This window comes from Populus euphratica, unplaced genomic scaffold (assembly GCF_000495115.2).
Source record: "Populus euphratica unplaced genomic scaffold, PopEup_1.0 scaffold29.1, whole genome shotgun sequence".
Lineage (NCBI taxonomy): Eukaryota > Viridiplantae > Streptophyta > Magnoliopsida > Malpighiales > Salicaceae > Populus > Populus euphratica.
Window position 1 is genome coordinate 614,637 of NW_011499888.1, and position 18,308 is coordinate 632,944.

Genomic DNA, 18,308 nt, shown 5'->3' on the forward strand with positions numbered 1-18,308 from the left:
TTATGAAAATTTCAAATCTCCATTATACCTGAGTATATAAAAATTCATTATATAAAAAATTTTATTTTAAATTATACATATAGAAATTCATTATATTAGAATGGATTGTATTATTGAATCTAATCCCTAGATGATAAAAAAAATCGAATCTTATTTTTTAATTAAAATAATATATTTTTTATTTTTTTATTTTAATATTAAAATAATAAAAAAATATTTTTTTAAAAATTATACCGCAATACCAAACACACATCCAATTTAAATCTTAGCCACACATTTTTATCTCGATACCTTCGTATAGGATAATGTTATTCTATCCGGTGCAGGTTTATTGTATCTAATAAATTCCATCCATCAGCCCACCAAATGAATATACGCTACATAAATCTATGGACTTTAAATATTCTGTTGTCGGGGGCATGCAAGTAAAGCCTTTTCTCACCACTGCCTGGGGATGTTGTCTAAACCAAGTCAAGGGTCGCGATTGCATGGAATGGAACGAGTTCTTGTAATTTCGATCCAGTTCATTAAAAAAAGAAGTCCTATTTCTGGCAAAAGCAAAGCTGGTTTCCGAAGACTTGTGCCATCGGATGACTTCCCTTCCCTTCTCAGTTCTCCCTATATAAACACCTCTCTTTCAATATTCCTCTTCACCCCATAACCATTTCTGTTTCTCTTCTCTCTCTCTCTCTCTCAAGATGGTTATTTAGCCAGATATACAGTGTGGTTCAAGAGGTCACGCTCGTTTCTTGCTATTGATTTCTTTGTTTTGCCATATATACTATATAATTAGCTTACCTATATAATTAGCTTACATATATATTCGATTATATAGATATTTAATTGGATTTCAGACATGTCACCGGCAATAGTCTTGGAGGTTCAAACTCATTACAAAGAAGAGGAGCTACTAGAGGGTCACGAGTTCCAAAAAGGAGTGCAACATCTATGCGAGGGAGGGATAACAAAAGTTCCTAGAAAATACATATTGCCGGCATTGGACCGTCCTATTTCCCCTAAAAAAGATGGCGCTACTAATTTCAAGCTACCAATAGTCGATTTTGCTCAGCTGCAAGGTCCAGATAGAATCCATGCACTCAAATCCCTTTCAAAAGCTTGTGAGGAATATGGTTTTTTTCAGGTATGTATAAGTTACCACTCCAGCTAATCGATTTCTCTCTCCGGTAAACTTTGTTTCTGATTTTGGTTTATATATGCAGTTGATAAATCATGGCATTGCGTGTCAATCCATCCTCGACATGATTGAAGCAGGAAGGAAATTCTTCGAGCTTTCTTTCGAGGAGAGATCGAAGTACATGTCAAAAGATATTCGTGCACCAGTTAGATATGGAACAAGTTTTAACCAGAACAAAGATAGAGTGTTTTGCTGGAGAGACTTCTTAAAGCTAGATTGCCATCCCCTCTCAGAAGTTCTTCCTTATTGGCCCTCTTCTCCTACGGAGCTAAGGTAAGAAATTCCACCAGGTAATATTGCATCTAATTTTTTAGCCTCATGCTTCTAGCATGATGCTGTGAACTTGGTCTTTTCTTGAATACCTACTCAATCAAATAAACTTGAGTAGATAATTAATTAATTTTTTTTAATTATAATTAATGTCAACTGTGTCTCCTTTTATAATTAATCACTGATTCCATATTGGATTTTTTTAACAGGCAAGCGGCGGTTAACTACTCTAAAGAAACAAAATTCTTGTATCTAATGGTTGTGAGGGCGATACTAGAGAGCCTAGGATTGGCTGAAACAACAAAAGAAACCGATGAAAATGATGGCGATGATCATATAATTAAGGAGTTTCAAGATGGCAGCCAACTCCTTGTGGTCAATTGCTATCCTTCATGTCCTGAACCTGACCTCACACTTGGCATACCACCCCATTCAGACTATGGCTTCCTTACACTGCTCCTCCAAGATGAAGTTAAGGGTCTCCAAATTCAGCATGAAGGGAGATGGGTCACTGTGGAACCAATCCCTAATTCATTTGTTATCAATGTTGGTGATCATCTCGAGGTTAATTAGCTCATCAAACACTAATTGCTAAGTTTAACAGTTTATATTGATTAATAACTCAAATATCATAATTAATTAACCTTTTTTCTTGAAATCATTCGGCAGATTTTCAGCAATGGGAGATACAAGAGTGTGCTCCATAGAGTACTAGTCAATCCTTTGAAGTCTCGGATCTCCGTTGCCTCGTTACACAGTTTACCTTTTGGCAGCATGGTTCGACCGTCGCCAAAGCTCATCGATGATGCTAATCCAAGGCGTTATAAGGACACAGACTTTGCGAGTTTTATTGAATACATAGCATTTCATGAACACAGGGGCAAGAACTTCCTCGATTCTAGGAGATTGACTTGAGGGGGGAGGAAATGATATTGTCTCGGAACTTTGAATTTTTTATAGGTACGGACAAGGTAATGGAGTAAGTAATTGTTAGGAGGTGGTAGGTTCTAGCTAGGAAAGTACTGTATTCTGCAATTTTATTAATAATAAAAGTATATACTATACTTTCATGCTAAAAAAGTCATAAGAAAAATAGTATATTGTTTGGATGCTTTCTTTTTGAGACTTTCACTCATTCTCCTTAACCTATTCCGTCTTGGGCTAATGTTTTCACGCTAGCTCTTTAATCTATTCCCTGTTTGACGTAAGAAGGACTCTAGTCTCCACACTTTCCGGTCAAAGGCCCAAACCTTTAACCATTGGCCTATGAGTCTTTGAGCCCACGCTGGCAATTACCTTCAACGTACGAATAGTCAGCGAGAGCGAGATCAAAAGCATAACCATGAAGGAAACGACGCCGATCCTAGCGATAGAACCCAATCAATACATGGAGATGTGACTTTAACTTGCTTTTGAGACGAACTTTAGTTTTCATTTATACGTAATTAGAAAAATATATAATTTTTTATATATAAGATAAAAAAAGGCAACTATAAAAAAATTAATCAAAATGCCATTTTTTATTCAAAAAAATAAACTTGCATTAGATTTTATAACAATAAAAAAAGATTTTATGTTTTTAACTCAATAATTTAATAAAATATTTGATATTGTGGTGTAGAATATTTTTTAAAAGTTTTTTTAATTAAAATTACACTAGAATTGTTTTATTTTTATTTTTTGTGTCAGCATATTAAAATTATAAAATATTATCAAAAAAAATTATTTAAAACTTATTTCAAAAAGCAAAGTGTAACATAGAAACGAACCCATAAAACTAATATAGAAAAACTCATTAACCACACATTTTAAATCTCAAAATAAAAGAAAACTTAAATCTTTTAAAAAAATATATTCAATAAAGTCGCCGCGAGTGATGGATTCATGTTAGCATTTCACATGAGATGCCTGTATGTACTTCGAATCTTGTCTTGTCCAAGCATGAACCACGCTACTGTTCCTCTGTGGCTGTCTTTCTAAGGCACAAAGGATATGTTGCCAAATAGCTTGTCGTTACTTGAGGAATTATCAAACTGTAATCCTTACATGTCATTTTCATTTCTTCTTCAGCCTTCAAAATTCAAATTGTTTGTTTCGTGCAGGTTTCCTTTTTTTCAAAGATATTCTGTAATTGATTTTTTTTCCACGGTCTCGCGTTCTCCTTTTTTTTTTTTTTTCTTTTTCGCCAATCGCTTTGATGGCGCCCTCGATGCTTGTCCCTACCGAATTTTTAGCCCATCCCAAAACATCGCCGAAGGCGAGATTTTCACATTTGCTCGGGAAGCTATATTTATTTGGAATTATGCTGCCATGTCTTATCATGGTTATAAAACCCTGTTGACCCGAAACCCAGTTTAGCTCTCGTAGTTTTTTATTTAAAATCAGTTTCTTTATACTAAAATTATGTTGCTTTACTAAATCACATTGTTTTGGCTAAAAAAATTGGTTAATTCACTTATTCATGCCTAACCCAGCCAACTCGCAATCTAAATGGCCATCCAACTCCTTTTCTTTTACGTGTGTATAACTCTCTCTTTTTTTTTCACATGGATACATGAGTCAGTTTATATATATTTTAATTAATTTTATAAATTTTAAAATTAATAAGTACATAAATTTTCAATAATCTTAAAAAAAACTTATAATTATTAAAAAATAAATATAAAATTTAATCAATTAAATTATTTTTTGTTTAAAATTAAATAATGAATAATGTGCATGAATAAAAACTTGTTGGTGTACAAGTAAATCATGGATTGGCACCGTAAAAAAAAAAAAAAGAGATCGTACTATAAATTTGCGTAAGGCAACGAGACAGATCTGTGTCAATTTTAGCAGTTGGTGTGAAGTTCGCTGCTGGATCACTGTCATTTTGGCATCAAGCCACCGTTGCTTTACAGCAAAGTAAAATTCAAGATCTGTTCACCCCTCGGTAAAGAAGTGAAGACCTATCCAGGTCAACGATTGTTATTTTCCTAGTTATAATGATTTCTGCCAGCTCTAGCTTTATAGTTGGTTCTTGGGTAGATCTTTCCCTTTTAAAATAAATACTAGACTTTTTTCTAAATTTGAAGTCCTGAGATGATAATGTAAAGGTAAATTCACTTGCCTGTTGTGACATAAAAATATGTTTATGTAAAAAATGGATAAAAATATGTTTTTTTCTAAAAAAATAAAATTATAACCACCTCATATAAGTTTTTTAAAATAAAAATAAAAATAAATTTTAATTTAATTGTTGAATCAGAGCGAAGATGCTGCTAAAGTGTTATGTTCTATAGGCCCCATCCATGAGAGGGTCCCAAATCCAATCTATAACATGCTATTTTAGATTTTTATTTATGTTTCTAATTATTTTTTAGATTTCTTTCTTATTTTTTATCTTATATTCATTCTAACCGTTATTTAGTTTACGAGCTATTTCCAAAACAAATTTAAAGTTTTTAATTTTTTTAATATATAAAAAAATGATTTTATCTATAATTTAAAACCGCAAGTTTAGAATTAAAAAAACCCTTTTTTTTATGTTCGAGGCAGAAAAGCAAAGGATATATGTTGATATCAGCATGTCAGTGATAGAAAAACCTTTATTTATAAACTTTAACATGGGTAAAATATCCAAGAGGTGAAAAAAATAATTTATGAAAATGATTGAGAGTAATTGGAAGGAATGATGCCACGCTTTGAACAAATCATCAGACATGCTATTGGCTTCTAGCATGAAATAGAGCGTGAATTCAATTAAGTTTCGACAGAAACCTAACAACTCCAGCCTATCGTGCACCAACTCTCCAGAATCATGTGAAATCATGAGCTAGCAAGATTTATCTCGAACTAAAAGGACAAGAAGACAGGGTGAGGAATCCCGAGAGACGAGCATTGTCTATTGAGAGGAGTCGGGGATTATTATTAAAATTTAATTCACTTTAAGCGAGATAAATTAAAAGAAAAATAAACAGTCGAAAACATAGTTGGCACATGTCAGCACAGGAAAAATCATCTTCCGCGGCATTGAATGCAGAAACACATACACGTCCGAGCAGAAGCTCGACAGCAAGATTGAACTCCAGGAATTATGAGAGAATAATTCTTCTTTAATCCCGTGGAGTTCGATCCCAATAATTCCAAAATCAATTCAAAATATTCCTTTATAAGAAAATAATGATGCGTAAGTGAGGAATAATCTGTCAAACACGCATCCAGGTGAGATAAAGTTATTTAATAATTTCACTCAAAAGTACTTAGGTAACTAGAGAATTCATAAAGATAAGTAATGACTTGAAGGAATAGTTTTGTGGTTAATAATTACATATTTTCTCCACCGTGTCAACCAAAATTCAACTCGAGGAATTATGATAACGTAGTTCTTCTCTGATCCCGTGATTCTTGCATGGAGTTCAATCCCAATTCCAAAATCAATTCAAAATATCCCTTTACAAGAAATATATATATATATATATATATATATATACATATATATATATTCAGAGGAAAGAAAAAAGCGTGAATAAATGAATTCGAAAATACATAAATAAGATCATGTGTGTGATTATAATAATAGTTGTGGTTCAAAGTATTTTTTGTTTATAAATATATTAAAATAATTTTTTTTTTATTTTTTTTTTTTAATATTAACATATCAAAATAATTTAAAAATATATATAAACAATAATTTTTAATAAAAAATATTTAAAATTAAAAAAATATATAATTTTAACCATGTTTCTAAATATATCATAAATCCTGCAAAATTGTGATTTTATTTTTCAGTATAAACAATAATAAGGCTTTGTTGTTGCTGTGTATGAACAATATAAGTTATATAGACTGGAAAATATTCCCAGCAGAAAGATTGAATGTGTTTTTTTATGAGCTATTATAATATCAGATCTGAAAAATCAGCGATTCCAATAATATCTATAAAAAAAACATTATAAAACTTAAATAACTATAATATTTATATAAGTGATGAAAATAATAAATATTATCTTGATTTGAATGTTTCTTGAGCATTGTTTAGGTATTGAAACATGAGCTTTGAAGAGATGAGCTCCAATTATTATATATATATAGTTTAGATAGATAAATCTTTGTGTATATGGATTTTTTAAAGACAAATACTTCAAGAATGATTTAAAATATTTAATAAAAAAATATTTTATAAATATCCAGGATATTTATTTAGAAATATGCATACATTAACACTTTATGAAATTAATACATTAAAAAAATATAAAAAATAATTTTTAATAAAAAAATATTTGGAATCTGAGAAAATGTGGTTTTAACCACGTTCCCAAACCTAGCATAGTTCTGCAAAATTGTGATTTTATTTTTCAGTATAAACAATAATAAGGCTTTGTTGTTGCTGTGTATGAACAATATAAGTGATAGACTGGAAAATATTCCCAGTAGAAAGATTGACTGTGTGTTTTTATGAGCTATTATAATATCAAATCTGAAAAATCAGCGATTCCCAAAAACACTATAAAACTTAAATAACTATAATATTTATATGGATAATAAAAATAATCAATATTATTTTGATTTGAATGTTTCTTAAACATTATTTAGGTATAGAGATATGAGCTCTGGAGAGATGAGCTCCAATTATTTTATACATGTATAGTTTAGATAGATAAAACTTTGTGTATATAGATTTTTTGAAAATAAATACCTCAAGAAATATTTAAAATATTTAATATAAATATCTTATAAATATTTAAATCATAAAATATTTTATAAATATCCGGGATATTTATAAAATATTTAGAAATATGCATACATTAACACTTTTTAGTTTTTCCTATATCATTAATAAGCTATTCAAAGCAAAACTTTGATTCAATGTATGTTTCTGGGGCCATACAATTATCACATCAAATAAATAATAATGTATAACAGAAAAACAATTTCGCCAAACCCGCATCTCGGCAAGATAAAGTTATTTAATATTTTCATAAACAAGTGCTTGGGCTGTTATAAAATCCATAAAAAAGTGACGAGGAATAGCATGGTTAATAAATACATATATTCTCCATACTGTCAACCAGAATTCAATCCCAGAAGAACAGCTCAATTCCTCTTAATCCCATTAATTCCAACATAACTGATCGTTTTATTGAAGAGGAGTTTAACCCCAGTGAACGTAAACCGGTTCCAAGATATAATATGGTTGGAAAAAAGAAAAAAGAAAAATGAAGCAGAAAATAATAAATACAAAGCCAAACAAAGGGTCACGGCATTAAATGCAATGCAAGCATCCATAACATATCAAAGCAATAAATAGGAGTGAATATCAATTTAAATAAACAGTTTGATTCGATTAAAAATATAATTAAATATATTAAAATAATATTTTTTTTATTTTTTAAATTATTTTTTATATTAATATATTTAATCTAAACATGTATAAAAAAAATATTTAAAAATAAATATTTAAACCAAACACGCAGCGAAGAACCAAACCGGCTAACGCTCACTCACCACTCCGTAGTTCTCTCCTCCTATCTAAATATATATAAAAAAATTAATTAAAAATAAATATTTAAACCAAACCGGCTAACTCTCACTCACCACTCCGTAGTTCTCTCCTCCTGTCCGTGTCCTCTACTCCCTCCACTTCCCCCCATCTCTCTCACTCCTGCGAACGTCAAACTTCTTATAACATTTTCAACTGAGATGGATGCGCATTTCAACAGGAACTGAATCAAGAAAATCGAACAAAAATCGAACAAAAACGAACAAAAAAAAAAATGTTCAGGCTACACAAACACAAGTCTGATAAACTGGGAGACACACTTGACTTCAAGTTCTCCAGCTTCCAGGCTCTTCAGGTCGCTCTCTCTTTTTTTTCTTACTTTTTTGAAATTCTTTAATCTGCTGTTAAATCGAGGAGATCCACTTAACTACCTTGCTAACGCAAGTGTGAAGCAAGATTGTTGTCAAGTTTCAGCGTTTTTGTTTTCAGGCATTTGCTGGTTATTTATTTATTTTTATCTGTTTGGGTTGTGGTAAATTTGGAAAATCCAGGTGCCAAAAGGATGGGACAGGCTTTTTGTGCACATAATTTCAGTAGAAACTGGAAAGACGCTGTCCAAATCTGGGAAAGGGTCGGCGAGGAACGGAACTTGTCGATGGACGGAGAGTTTGACGGAGTCCATTCCGGTTTCGGAGAAAGAGATTGATGATTGTCTCTTCAAGTTTGTTGTTTCTATGGTATGATGAATTGATTCTTCTGATGTTTAATTTAGTTAGTGGCACTGATGTGATTAAGGGTTCGTTAATGTGTGATCTGATTGAACTGGGATGATGGTGTTGTTTTGTTAGGGATCGTCGAGATCGGGCATCCTTGGAGAGGCTACGGTTAATTTGGGGAGTTATAAGAATGCAGAAACCGCTGTTCCTGTTTCGTTGCCGTTGAAAAAGTGTAACTATGGAACCATTTTACTAGTGAGTTGTTGTGGATTTTTTGCTATTTTGTGACTGGCAATTTCTTCGTGCGAAAGCAAAATTGTTTTTATTTTTAACCATCACAGAGTTTTTAATGAAATCCCTGTTTCCCTCTACAAGTTTTGGTAAAAGGACATGGAGAAATGAACAAGATTTGGTAATGCAAACACTTTGGTGAAATTTACTGCTAAGGGGTTAGATATCTTGTATTGTTTTATTGGAATCTCGATGAAATAAGGGCAAGTTGACGGATTTTTATGCTTCTTGACATAAAAGCTCAGATTGAATATCTAGTTATGTTTCCACTAGATTATGCAGTTATTGATTGTATGTTGAGAGCACGTTGTTTTTCTCGCGTGCTTCTTGAAATTCCAGACTGCTAATCTATCACTGGTGTAAAACGTTTTGGTTCTTCTGGTTTGCAGGTTAGAATTCAGTGCCTGACACCAAGAGCAAAACCCAGGTATGCTATTCAGTGCAAAACTTGTGGTTTCACGGTATTAGATTTATTATGTGTTTCGAATGAGTTTGGGACTCTTTTAAAGGGAGGAGCAGTTTGAAGAGCCAGGTTCATATGCAGAGGATGTGATTGCTGTTGACTACACTGACATGGAAAACAAATCTGATGTTTCTGATAGTTCGGTCGCCAGGAGTGTTGGATCCTCATCAAGTAACCATCTGGATAGTGCATCGGGTACAGGAGAACATAGTAGGGTATGCTTACATTCCACTCTAGCTATTTTACCGTTACATCTACACTTGAAGCATTATTTTTCCATCTGCTGCCAGCCTTGTGAATGACCTAGTTTTAAACTATATCCGAACAGCCATGAGATTATGGATTTTTATTTTGATTATTTAATTATTTTCTGATAATTTTCTCTTCATCTGAAGCTTAAGGACAGTTTATAAATTCCTGAAAATGGGATTATTTATTAGTTATGTACTTATTAGTAACGAGTATAAGTGTTACTGATGGAGCTATGGCATTCATCCCTACTGGTATTTTGTTTACAAAATTCCACTGTGAGACCCTGTTCATTATTGCTTTATTCAAGTATACTGTCACAAGACCATGCTCCCTACGTGTGTGCATATATCACAAATCTACCTGTGTTACTTTTTGTGGATGTCATGGACTAAAACCAATGAGTCATGCTTAGCCAACACACCTTACTGCCTTGGATTTTCCCTGGCTGTAAAAGAGTCTTTGGGTTGCTCAGGAAACAGGGAACATGTTCACATCTTTGGGGTATCAATTTGAGCTGGAGGTCTTTGGTTTTAATTAATCAAGTAACTGTCTTGATATCTGTCTGCTATGGGAAGTATGCTCAACGAACTTCGAGTCCTCCTTTTGCTGTTCTTCTAACGAGCACCACTGAACTAGTCTGATACTTGTACATGTCAGCATCTGAAACATCTCAATTATAGCATGTTCTTTTAAATTTTATTTTGGTGTGGTTAACAAAGGCTTTGCTTGCTGCCACAGGAATTGAGTTTCTCAGCATCAGGATCACGCTATAGCTTTGATTCAATGGAGGGTTCATTGGATTATTCCTTGCAAAATAACTTAATTGGCACCAGCAATCTTGTTGGGAGACAAGATTCAACTGGCTCCCAGAACAGTTCTTCTTACGGATCTTATTCTTTTAATGACTCTTCTAGATCAAATCACTCGTCCTTTAATTCAGCTTCACGAAGCCATCTTCAGAATCAAAGAGAAAGTCTTAATCAGGTTTCAAGAACTGTTGCCTCATCACCTTTACGGAATGCTGATTCATCTAAAGACCTTATGGAAGCTGCAGAAGCTACAATTGAGGAGCTTCGAGCAGAAGCGAGGATGTGGGAACAGAATGCTCGTAGATTAATGATTGATCTGGAAAAAACACGGAAGGATTTATCAGACCAATCAATGCACTGTGCAAGTCTTGAAATGCAGCTTTCAGAATCGCACAGAGAATGTGATGGCTCGAGGCAGAAGATTGAACAATTGAAGATCCTGTTGGAGGAATCCATAGCAAAGCAAACAACCACTGAGAATTTGAAGTTTCAGGCCAAAGAAATGGATAATTTTCAGAAAGAAATAGAAGATGAATTAAAGTTTCAGAAAGAGACGAACGCTGACTTGGCTTTACAGCTAAAGAAAACCCAAGAGTCAAACATTGAACTTGTTACCATACTTCAGGAACTGGAAGATACCATAGAAATACAGAAAATAGAAATTTCAGATCTGTCAAAAATCCAATCCAAAAGTCAAAAAGCGGGAAAGTATCACCTTGAAGTCCAAGATAGTGAGGAGACCAAACCAATGAAGAAATCTTTTGCTAAGGTTACAAGAGAGGCCTCTTGTGATTCAGGTATGGAAGGCAGTACTGTTGAACAAGAATTGGATGATTTACCTGTAGGTTCTGAATCAGAGGACAGCAGGAGCCTGGAGCTGGAGTTACAGCAACTGCAAGATTCACAAAAGAATTTAGAAATTACTATCCATCCTCCGGAAAGATCTCTTGAGAACAAAATCCATGCAATTGAGGTTGAGCAAAGTTTAAAAACTCAAACTCTAATGGATTGTGAAGCAGAATGGAGAGAAAAATTAGCTGCCAAGGATGGAAAGATCACCAATTTGGAAGCAGAGTTATTCAAAGCTCTTAATCCTCTTGATTTTCGAAATGGAGATGATCGTGATCTGATTAAAGAAATTGAAGTTCTGACACAGAAGATGGAGGAACTTGAGAGAGATTGCAGTGAGCTTACAGAAGAAAATCTAGAACTTGCACTTAAGCTCAAAGAGTCAGGAAAGTATGGTGCCTTGACTAGCCCTTCATCAAATGAATGTTTGGGGAATCATTCTCTCTTCACCTCTGAATCTGAGGTTAGAAAATTGAGATCCCAAATATGCAAGCTTGAAGAAGAGATGAGTAAGAAGGAAATAATTAGCCAACAACTTTCCACTGATTGTTTGCAGATTCAATGTGCAGATCTTGGAAAAAGGTGTGCTGACCTGGAGCTTCAGCTGCAAGCTTCCAAGGACAAAACACTCTACCTTGATTCTGAACTCAGTAAATATCATGCAAGAGCAGAGCGACAGGAAGTCGAGATTGCTACACTACGAGAACAGTTAGAACATTATGAAGGAATGGAAACTGGGGTCAATGTCGGTCCTTCAGACATCAAGCTTTCCGAATCACAAGCTACTGCTGAAATGGCTAAAACATTATCTGAGTTGCAGGAGCACATCCAATCATGTTTAGCCAATGTGAAGAAGCAACAATGTGATCCATGTTTTCCGATAAATGGAGAATGTAGTTCTGCTTTTGATAAGCCTGTCATTTCAAATGATACAGATTTGTTTAATCAAAAAGAGAAAGCAAAGTCTATTCTGAACAGTTTTGTCCAGCTAAAAGATTTGTTTGAAGCAAAATCTGCTTTGTTCAAAAATGAAGTTCACCAAAGCAAAGAGGTAAGAGCAGAAGTGGTGAATTCTGATGAGCTCCGGAACAATTTGGAGGCTTATGACTCAGGAAAGAATACTTTCAGCACTTGTGGTCCACAACCAGAAAGCTTGCAAATGGAATCTACACCTGAGATGACAGATTTAGAAAAGGAGCTTTTGGAAAAGATATCTGGCATGGATAAGCTTAATTCTTCGAATGAACAAGAGATAGATGCTCTAAGGCATTCCCAAACGGAGCTAGAAACACAGATTTCTAATCTTCAGAACGAGAGATGGCTGTTGGAGCAAAATCTTGAAGTTACGCTAAGAGAAAGCATGGTGACCTCTAAATGCCTGGATGATTTACGAAAGGAAATGACGAAGCTTAGTAGTAACAGGGATTCACAAGCTTCAGCCAAAGAGATCCTAGAAAGGAAGTTGTCAGAGCTGGAAAGTGGCAAATTGGAGATGGAAGTTCACTTGTCTGAACTAGAAAAAGAAAATGTACAGTTTTCAGAACGAATATGTGGCTTGGAAGCACAATTAAGATATTTGACCAACGATAGGGAATCAACCAGCGAGGAATTGCATAACTCAGAATCTAGTAATGTGAGTCTCCGGGAAGAGATAAGAAGACTGGAAAGTGAATTGGAGGCACAAAAAGTTGATGCGAGGCAAAAGATGCAGGACATGCGAAAGCGGTGGTTAGAAGCTCAAGAAGAGTGCGGGTATCTGAAAGTAGCAAATCCAAAGTTACAAACTACAGCTGAAAGTCTTATCGAAGAATGCAGTGTGCTTCAGAAATCAAATGCAGAACTGAGGACGCAAAAGATGCAGTTACATGAGCATTGTACAATTCTGGAAGCTGAGTTAAGGGATTCAGAGAAGTACTTTTCTAATATGTTGAAGGAAGTAGAAGCTCTTGAAGGAAAGTATATATTGCTGCAGCAAGAAATTGCCTCAAAAGAGCAAGCACTTGGTATAGAACTAGATTCACTTATTCAAGAAAACAAGAAATATAAAGAGAAACTTGCCATGGAGGAGAATTTTCTGAACCAGATGCACATGGAGAAAACAGTTGAAGTTGAGAATCTTCAAAGAGAGGTTGCACATCTGACTGAACAGATATCCGCAACTCATGGAGAAAAGGAAAGGACAGCTTCAGAAGCTGTGATTGAAGTGTCTCATCTGCGTTCGGGTAGAGCTATGCTGGAAGCTTCTCTGCAAGAATTACAAGGAAAACTCGAATTATCTGAGAGTAACCTCTGTACCCTCCAGATGGAATCAGAGATTAAAGTGCTTGGACTTGTGCAAGAACTTGCTGCTTCCAAACAAAACCAGGAAGTTCTGATGGCTGATCATGAAAAGCTGCTTGAATTGTTAGAAGATGTCAAATCCAATGAAGAGAAACATAAAAGCAGTGTCAAGGGGCTGGAAATAAAACTTAAAGCTTCTGAATATGCAAGGCAACAAGTTGCAGAAGAAACTTCCAGCCTTAAGATCCAATTGCAGAAAACATCACTTCTTCAAGACGAGATTCTGGATCTTAAAAGATCGCTTAATGAGGTCAAATTTGAGAATCAAAAGCTTGAAGCTTCATTGCAGATGTTATCAGGGGATTACGAGGAACTGAAGACCGAGAAAATCCTGTCTATGCAGAAGATTTCTGACATGCAGAGGGCTGTGTCTGAATTAGAAGACTACAAAAGGAGTAAAGTTGCCCTGGAGGAGAAGCTTTTGCGACTGGAAGGAGATTTAACTGCAAGAGAAGCAATAGGTGCTCAGGATGCTGAGCTGAAAAATGAGCTTGCTCGGGCGAAGAGAGCAAATAGTGAATTCCAGAGGAAGATAAGATACCTCGGAGAGGAGAAGCAAGAGTGCCTGAAGAAAGCTCAAAGTCTTGAAGAGGAACTTGAACAGAGGAAAGCATCAAAACAGGATCAACATAGTTTCAGTGATGCTAGCCTCCCCTCTGGTTCTGAATCCAGTGACATGAATTCTTCTACTCCTGATGAATTAAATGTCTCACAGGTACCAACAATTTATATCTCATTTTCAATTGAGAATAATTAATGTAACTTTTTATCAGGGAAATTATTAGCTTGTACATTACTTCTCACCAAATGAAAAAGAGGCTAATAGTTTAGAAGTATTGTCTATGAAATAATGGACTACATGGTTGTTTATTCATTTCTGAAATTCTTTCTCTAATGCAGGTTGGTACGAAATCGAATATTAATACTGGAAATGCTCCCGGTATAGGATTGGATTCTTTGTCAAAGATCCAGCTACTCGAGAATGAACTAGCTGAGGCTTTGGAGGCAAATGATATGTACAAAGCCCAGCTTAAGAGGTTGGTACAAGTGCTCTTTGCTTTCGCTTGCGCAAACATTTGAAATTTGACAGTATCAAAATGTCATCTTAGACAACTATGCTCCCCTGTCACATTATGTCTGATTCACGATGTTTTAATTTCTGCCCATGTTTCAGTTTGTTAACTGAGGAGTACAAGGATCCATTAAATGCTCCCAAGAAGTTGATGGATGAAGATGTAGTAGTAGAAGGAGATGGATATGATGGTAAGATATCATCACTTCAGACAGAGCTAAAAGATCTACAGGAGCGCTACTTCGACATGAGCCTCAAATATGCAGAAGTTGAAGCTGAACGTGCGAAACTTGTACTAAAGCTGAAGCCTGTCAATAATAGACGAAGGTGGTTTTCATGAGTCCAGATGACATCCCGTGGTTTCTAAAATTCAGCCTTTTCCATTCCTGGCCGGAGCTCCCCTTTCCGGAGCTCCATTCTTTTCACTAATTCTATTTATTGTAGATCCCATTGCTACAAATCCTATTTAATAGAACATCGTAACTTCTCCATAGATCGAAGTCTCATATGCAACGATAGTGGCTGCTTATTGAACACAACGAAAACTAAACTAGAAATATGCTCACTTTTGCCACGTTATAGCATGTTCTTGTGTAAAATCACACAGTGAGTGGACGTGCCATCTCCGAAGTGTAATTCAAGTTTTTTTTTACCGTTTCCCATTTGCATCCCGTGTTCAACTCTTGTCCCCGCCATAATGTTGCAGCTGTTTTTTACGTCTCGCCAAAAGATTCCTTCCTTCAATCTTCTCCTCCAGCACCTAGATGAGCTCACAGTTATCAGACTTGGTTCAACGACTTGTCATAATAAAAGTTTGTATTATTAGGCGAGTTAATCTAGATCAATTTAAGTTACATTAAACCAATGCCTTTTAGTTCAGCTAAAAACCTAGTTTCAGAGTCAATCTGCTGGAATGGACTGGACTGAATTTAATATCTATAACTTAGTCTCTTTAGAGGCTTTTGTCAGCATCAATGATAATTTAATATCTATAACTTAGTTTCTTTAGAGGCTTTTGTCAGCATCAATGATCAGTAATCAAAATATTTTCGAGCTTGTCTATTCCTAATCAGGTTTTAACCTGTCTATGTACACTTAAACTGGTCTCATCTTTCACGCATCAAATCCTAGATGACAAAATACCAAAAGAAAAGGTTTCTTGGGAGAGAATTAAACATGATTTCCAGGCTTGTTATTTGTTAAACAAAATCACACAGTGAGTGGACGTGCCATCTCCGAAGTGTAATTCAAGTTTTTTTTTACCGTTTCCCATTTGCATCCCGTGTTCAACTCTTGTCCCCGCCATAATGTTGCAGCTGTTTTTTACGTCTCGCCAAAAGATTCCTTCCTTCAATCTTCTCCTCCAGCACCTAGATGAGCTCACAGTTATCAGACTTGGTTCAACGACTTGTCATAATAAAAGTTTGTATTATTAGGCGAGTTAATCTAGATCAATTTAAGTTACATTAAACCAATGCCTTTTAGTTCAGCTAAAAACCTAGTTTCAGAGTCAATCTGCTGGAATGGACTGGACTGAATTTAATATCTATAACTTAGTCTCTTTAGAGGCTTTTGTCAGCATCAATGATCAGTAATCAAAATATTTTCGAGCTTGTCTATTCCTAATCAGGTTTTAACCTGTCTATGTACACTTAAACTGGTCTCATCTTTCACGCATCAAATCCTAGATGACAAAATACCAAAAGAAAAGGTTTCTTGGGAGAGAATTAAACATGATTTCCAGGCTTGTTATTTGTTAAACTACTGGACTTAAAAGTTGGGCCTTTTGAATTAAGGTCTGGCCCAGTCCAAAATAAACCCGCGAAACGCGAAAATTTTCAAAAGAACCATTGACCCTACCTGCTTTTCAACTTTCGAAAACCCCTGTCCCTAAATTGTAACAACCCAATCTCTCACTGTCTATTTAAATCTTTTCAAATCCGACCATCCACGTTATCGATCCGCGTCTCCTAAAACCAACCAATCACCACTCACCTCCTCTCCTTATATAAACACAGCGCGTAACTCCATCTACCCCATCCATCAAAAGTTCTCCTAAGAAAAAAAAATCTTCCTCTCCCCTCTATATTAATCTCTCTCTTTCAAGAGTTCGAAATGGCACCCAAGGCCGAGAAGAAGCCGGCGGAGAAGAAGCCAGCCGCAGCAGAGAAAGCACCAGCGGAGAAGAAGCCAAGGGCAGAGAAGAAATTGCCCAAAGAAGGAGCTAGCGACAAGAAGAAGAAGAGGACCAAGAAGACTGTGGAGACTTATAAGATCTACATCTTTAAGGTCTTGAAACAAGTCCACCCTGATATTGGGATCTCAAGCAAAGCTATGGGTATCATGAACAGTTTCATCAATGATATCTTCGAGAAGCTTGCTCAAGAGTCTTCAAGGCTTGCTAGGTATAACAAGAAGCCCACCATTACCTCTCGGGAGATCCAGACTGCTGTCAGATTGGTTTTGCCTGGAGAGCTTGCTAAGCATGCTGTTTCTGAAGGGACTAAGGCTGTTACCAAGTTTACTAGCTCTTAGGTGGTTGGTGCCTGTGGGGCTTTTGTGGAATTAGGATTTATGTTTGATGTAAAGGTTGTCTAGGTCCTGATCTGAACAAAATCTATGTAGTTTCTTTTGTTCTAATCAATGAAACTTGGTCTTAGCTCTTATATCGTCTTTATACCTGTTTTGAATATTTGCTTATCTTCCCCGTCCCATTCTGTGCTTTGATTGTTTTGAGATAGTTAGGGTTGGAGGATTTGGGGTTTTTCCTTGACTGGGTCGTATGTGGCAGGACAGCAACGTTAGGAATTTTCCGTAAAAACAAAACCCTGTTTTGCAAATCTCTTCCCAAGTATGCTTGTCTATCTTCCGCACCAAGAGGTTGATCCTGTCTTGTGGGTTATCAACATTTGCGATATATGATAAAACAAACGTTTTCTTTTAAATTTTGATGGTTTGTTTTTCCATTCACCAAGCAATCATTCTTATTATATGTAATCTCTAAAAGATGAGATTGAAATGGTAAAAGTATCCATAACAGCCTAGGATTTAAGGAAGAGACCGCTGTTTGTGCATTTTAACAAGCAGCTGGAAGGCACAGCAAGATAGCTGCTATGATAACACTCAATAGGATGCTCAATCAGTACAGTAACTGACATGAAAGCAACCTTGCAAAAGATCATGGAAGAGAACCAAAACATGCATCAAAGAAAAAGAAAAAAAAGCATGGAAGTCATTTACCTTTTATCATCTTTGGAGCATCCATGAAGCGCTAAAGCAGTACAAGGAATCCAGGTAGTGGGTAAAGTTTACTGCCACAAAAGAATTCAAGGTAAACCTCAATTTAGTCTGTAAGTGTGCGCATTTTGGATTGAATTCCCAATTTATAACTCTTAACAATTAGGATCCAAATGTTTTCTTGATTTTTTGATTGAGTACTTTCATCAATTTTCATCTATGTTTTCAAGACTACTTTAGATATTCTATGCAATAAAATGACTTCATTCCAAAGAAACTTGATGGAAAGTTAATGAATATTAACAGATGGACTCGACTGAAGATCCTAGAATA

General features: G+C 35.2%; 3 protein-coding genes and 1 long non-coding RNA gene across 7 annotated transcripts; 3 read left to right on the forward strand and 1 right to left on the reverse strand.

The window, feature by feature from the left end:
* The first annotated feature begins 416 nt into the window (after window positions 1-416).
* LOC105130677 (feruloyl CoA ortho-hydroxylase 2-like) lies at window positions 417-2,585 on the forward strand. Of its 3 annotated transcripts, none has more exons than XM_011033286.1 (5): window positions 417-1,141; window positions 1,221-1,468; window positions 1,675-2,029; window positions 2,135-2,381; window positions 2,460-2,585. In XM_011033286.1, exons 1-4 carry the CDS (start codon window positions 857-859, stop codon window positions 2,378-2,380), a joined length of 1,134 nt encoding a protein of 377 aa, XP_011031588.1. In that variant the 5' UTR covers window positions 417-856; the 3' UTR covers window position 2,381; window positions 2,460-2,585. The 3 variants fall into 3 exon arrangements, with proteins under 3 accessions (XP_011031588.1, XP_011031589.1, XP_011031587.1); XM_011033287.1 differs by having other exon boundaries at window positions 418-735; window positions 855-1,141; window positions 2,135-2,585; XM_011033285.1 differs by having other exon boundaries at window positions 418-1,141; window positions 2,135-2,585.
* Window positions 2,586-8,034: 5,449 nt separating this feature from the next.
* On the forward strand, window positions 8,035-15,396 carry LOC105130678 (myosin-7B-like). Of its 2 annotated transcripts, XM_011033289.1 has the most exons (9): window positions 8,035-8,301; window positions 8,498-8,683; window positions 8,795-8,917; window positions 9,343-9,380; window positions 9,463-9,631; window positions 10,407-11,868; window positions 12,115-14,381; window positions 14,567-14,703; window positions 14,841-15,396. In XM_011033289.1, the coding sequence occupies exons 1-9, from the start codon at window positions 8,221-8,223 to the stop codon at window positions 15,076-15,078; spliced, it is 4,701 nt and encodes a 1,566-aa protein (XP_011031591.1). In that variant the 5' UTR covers window positions 8,035-8,220; the 3' UTR covers window positions 15,079-15,396. The 2 variants fall into 2 exon arrangements, with proteins under 2 accessions (XP_011031591.1, XP_011031590.1); XM_011033288.1 differs by having other exon boundaries at window positions 10,407-14,381.
* Window positions 15,397-16,000: 604 nt separating this feature from the next.
* Window positions 16,001-18,308, reverse strand: LOC105130680 (uncharacterized). Its single transcript, XR_843284.1, has 2 exons — window positions 17,979-18,308; window positions 16,001-16,108 (listed from the first exon to the last, which is right to left on the reverse strand). It is a non-coding gene; the product is annotated as an uncharacterized LOC105130680 (long non-coding RNA).
* Window positions 16,763-17,401, forward strand: LOC105130679 (probable histone H2B.3). The gene has a single exon (XM_011033290.1). The coding sequence runs from the start codon at window positions 16,854-16,856 to the stop codon at window positions 17,271-17,273; it is 420 nt and encodes a 139-aa protein (XP_011031592.1). The 5' UTR covers window positions 16,763-16,853; the 3' UTR covers window positions 17,274-17,401.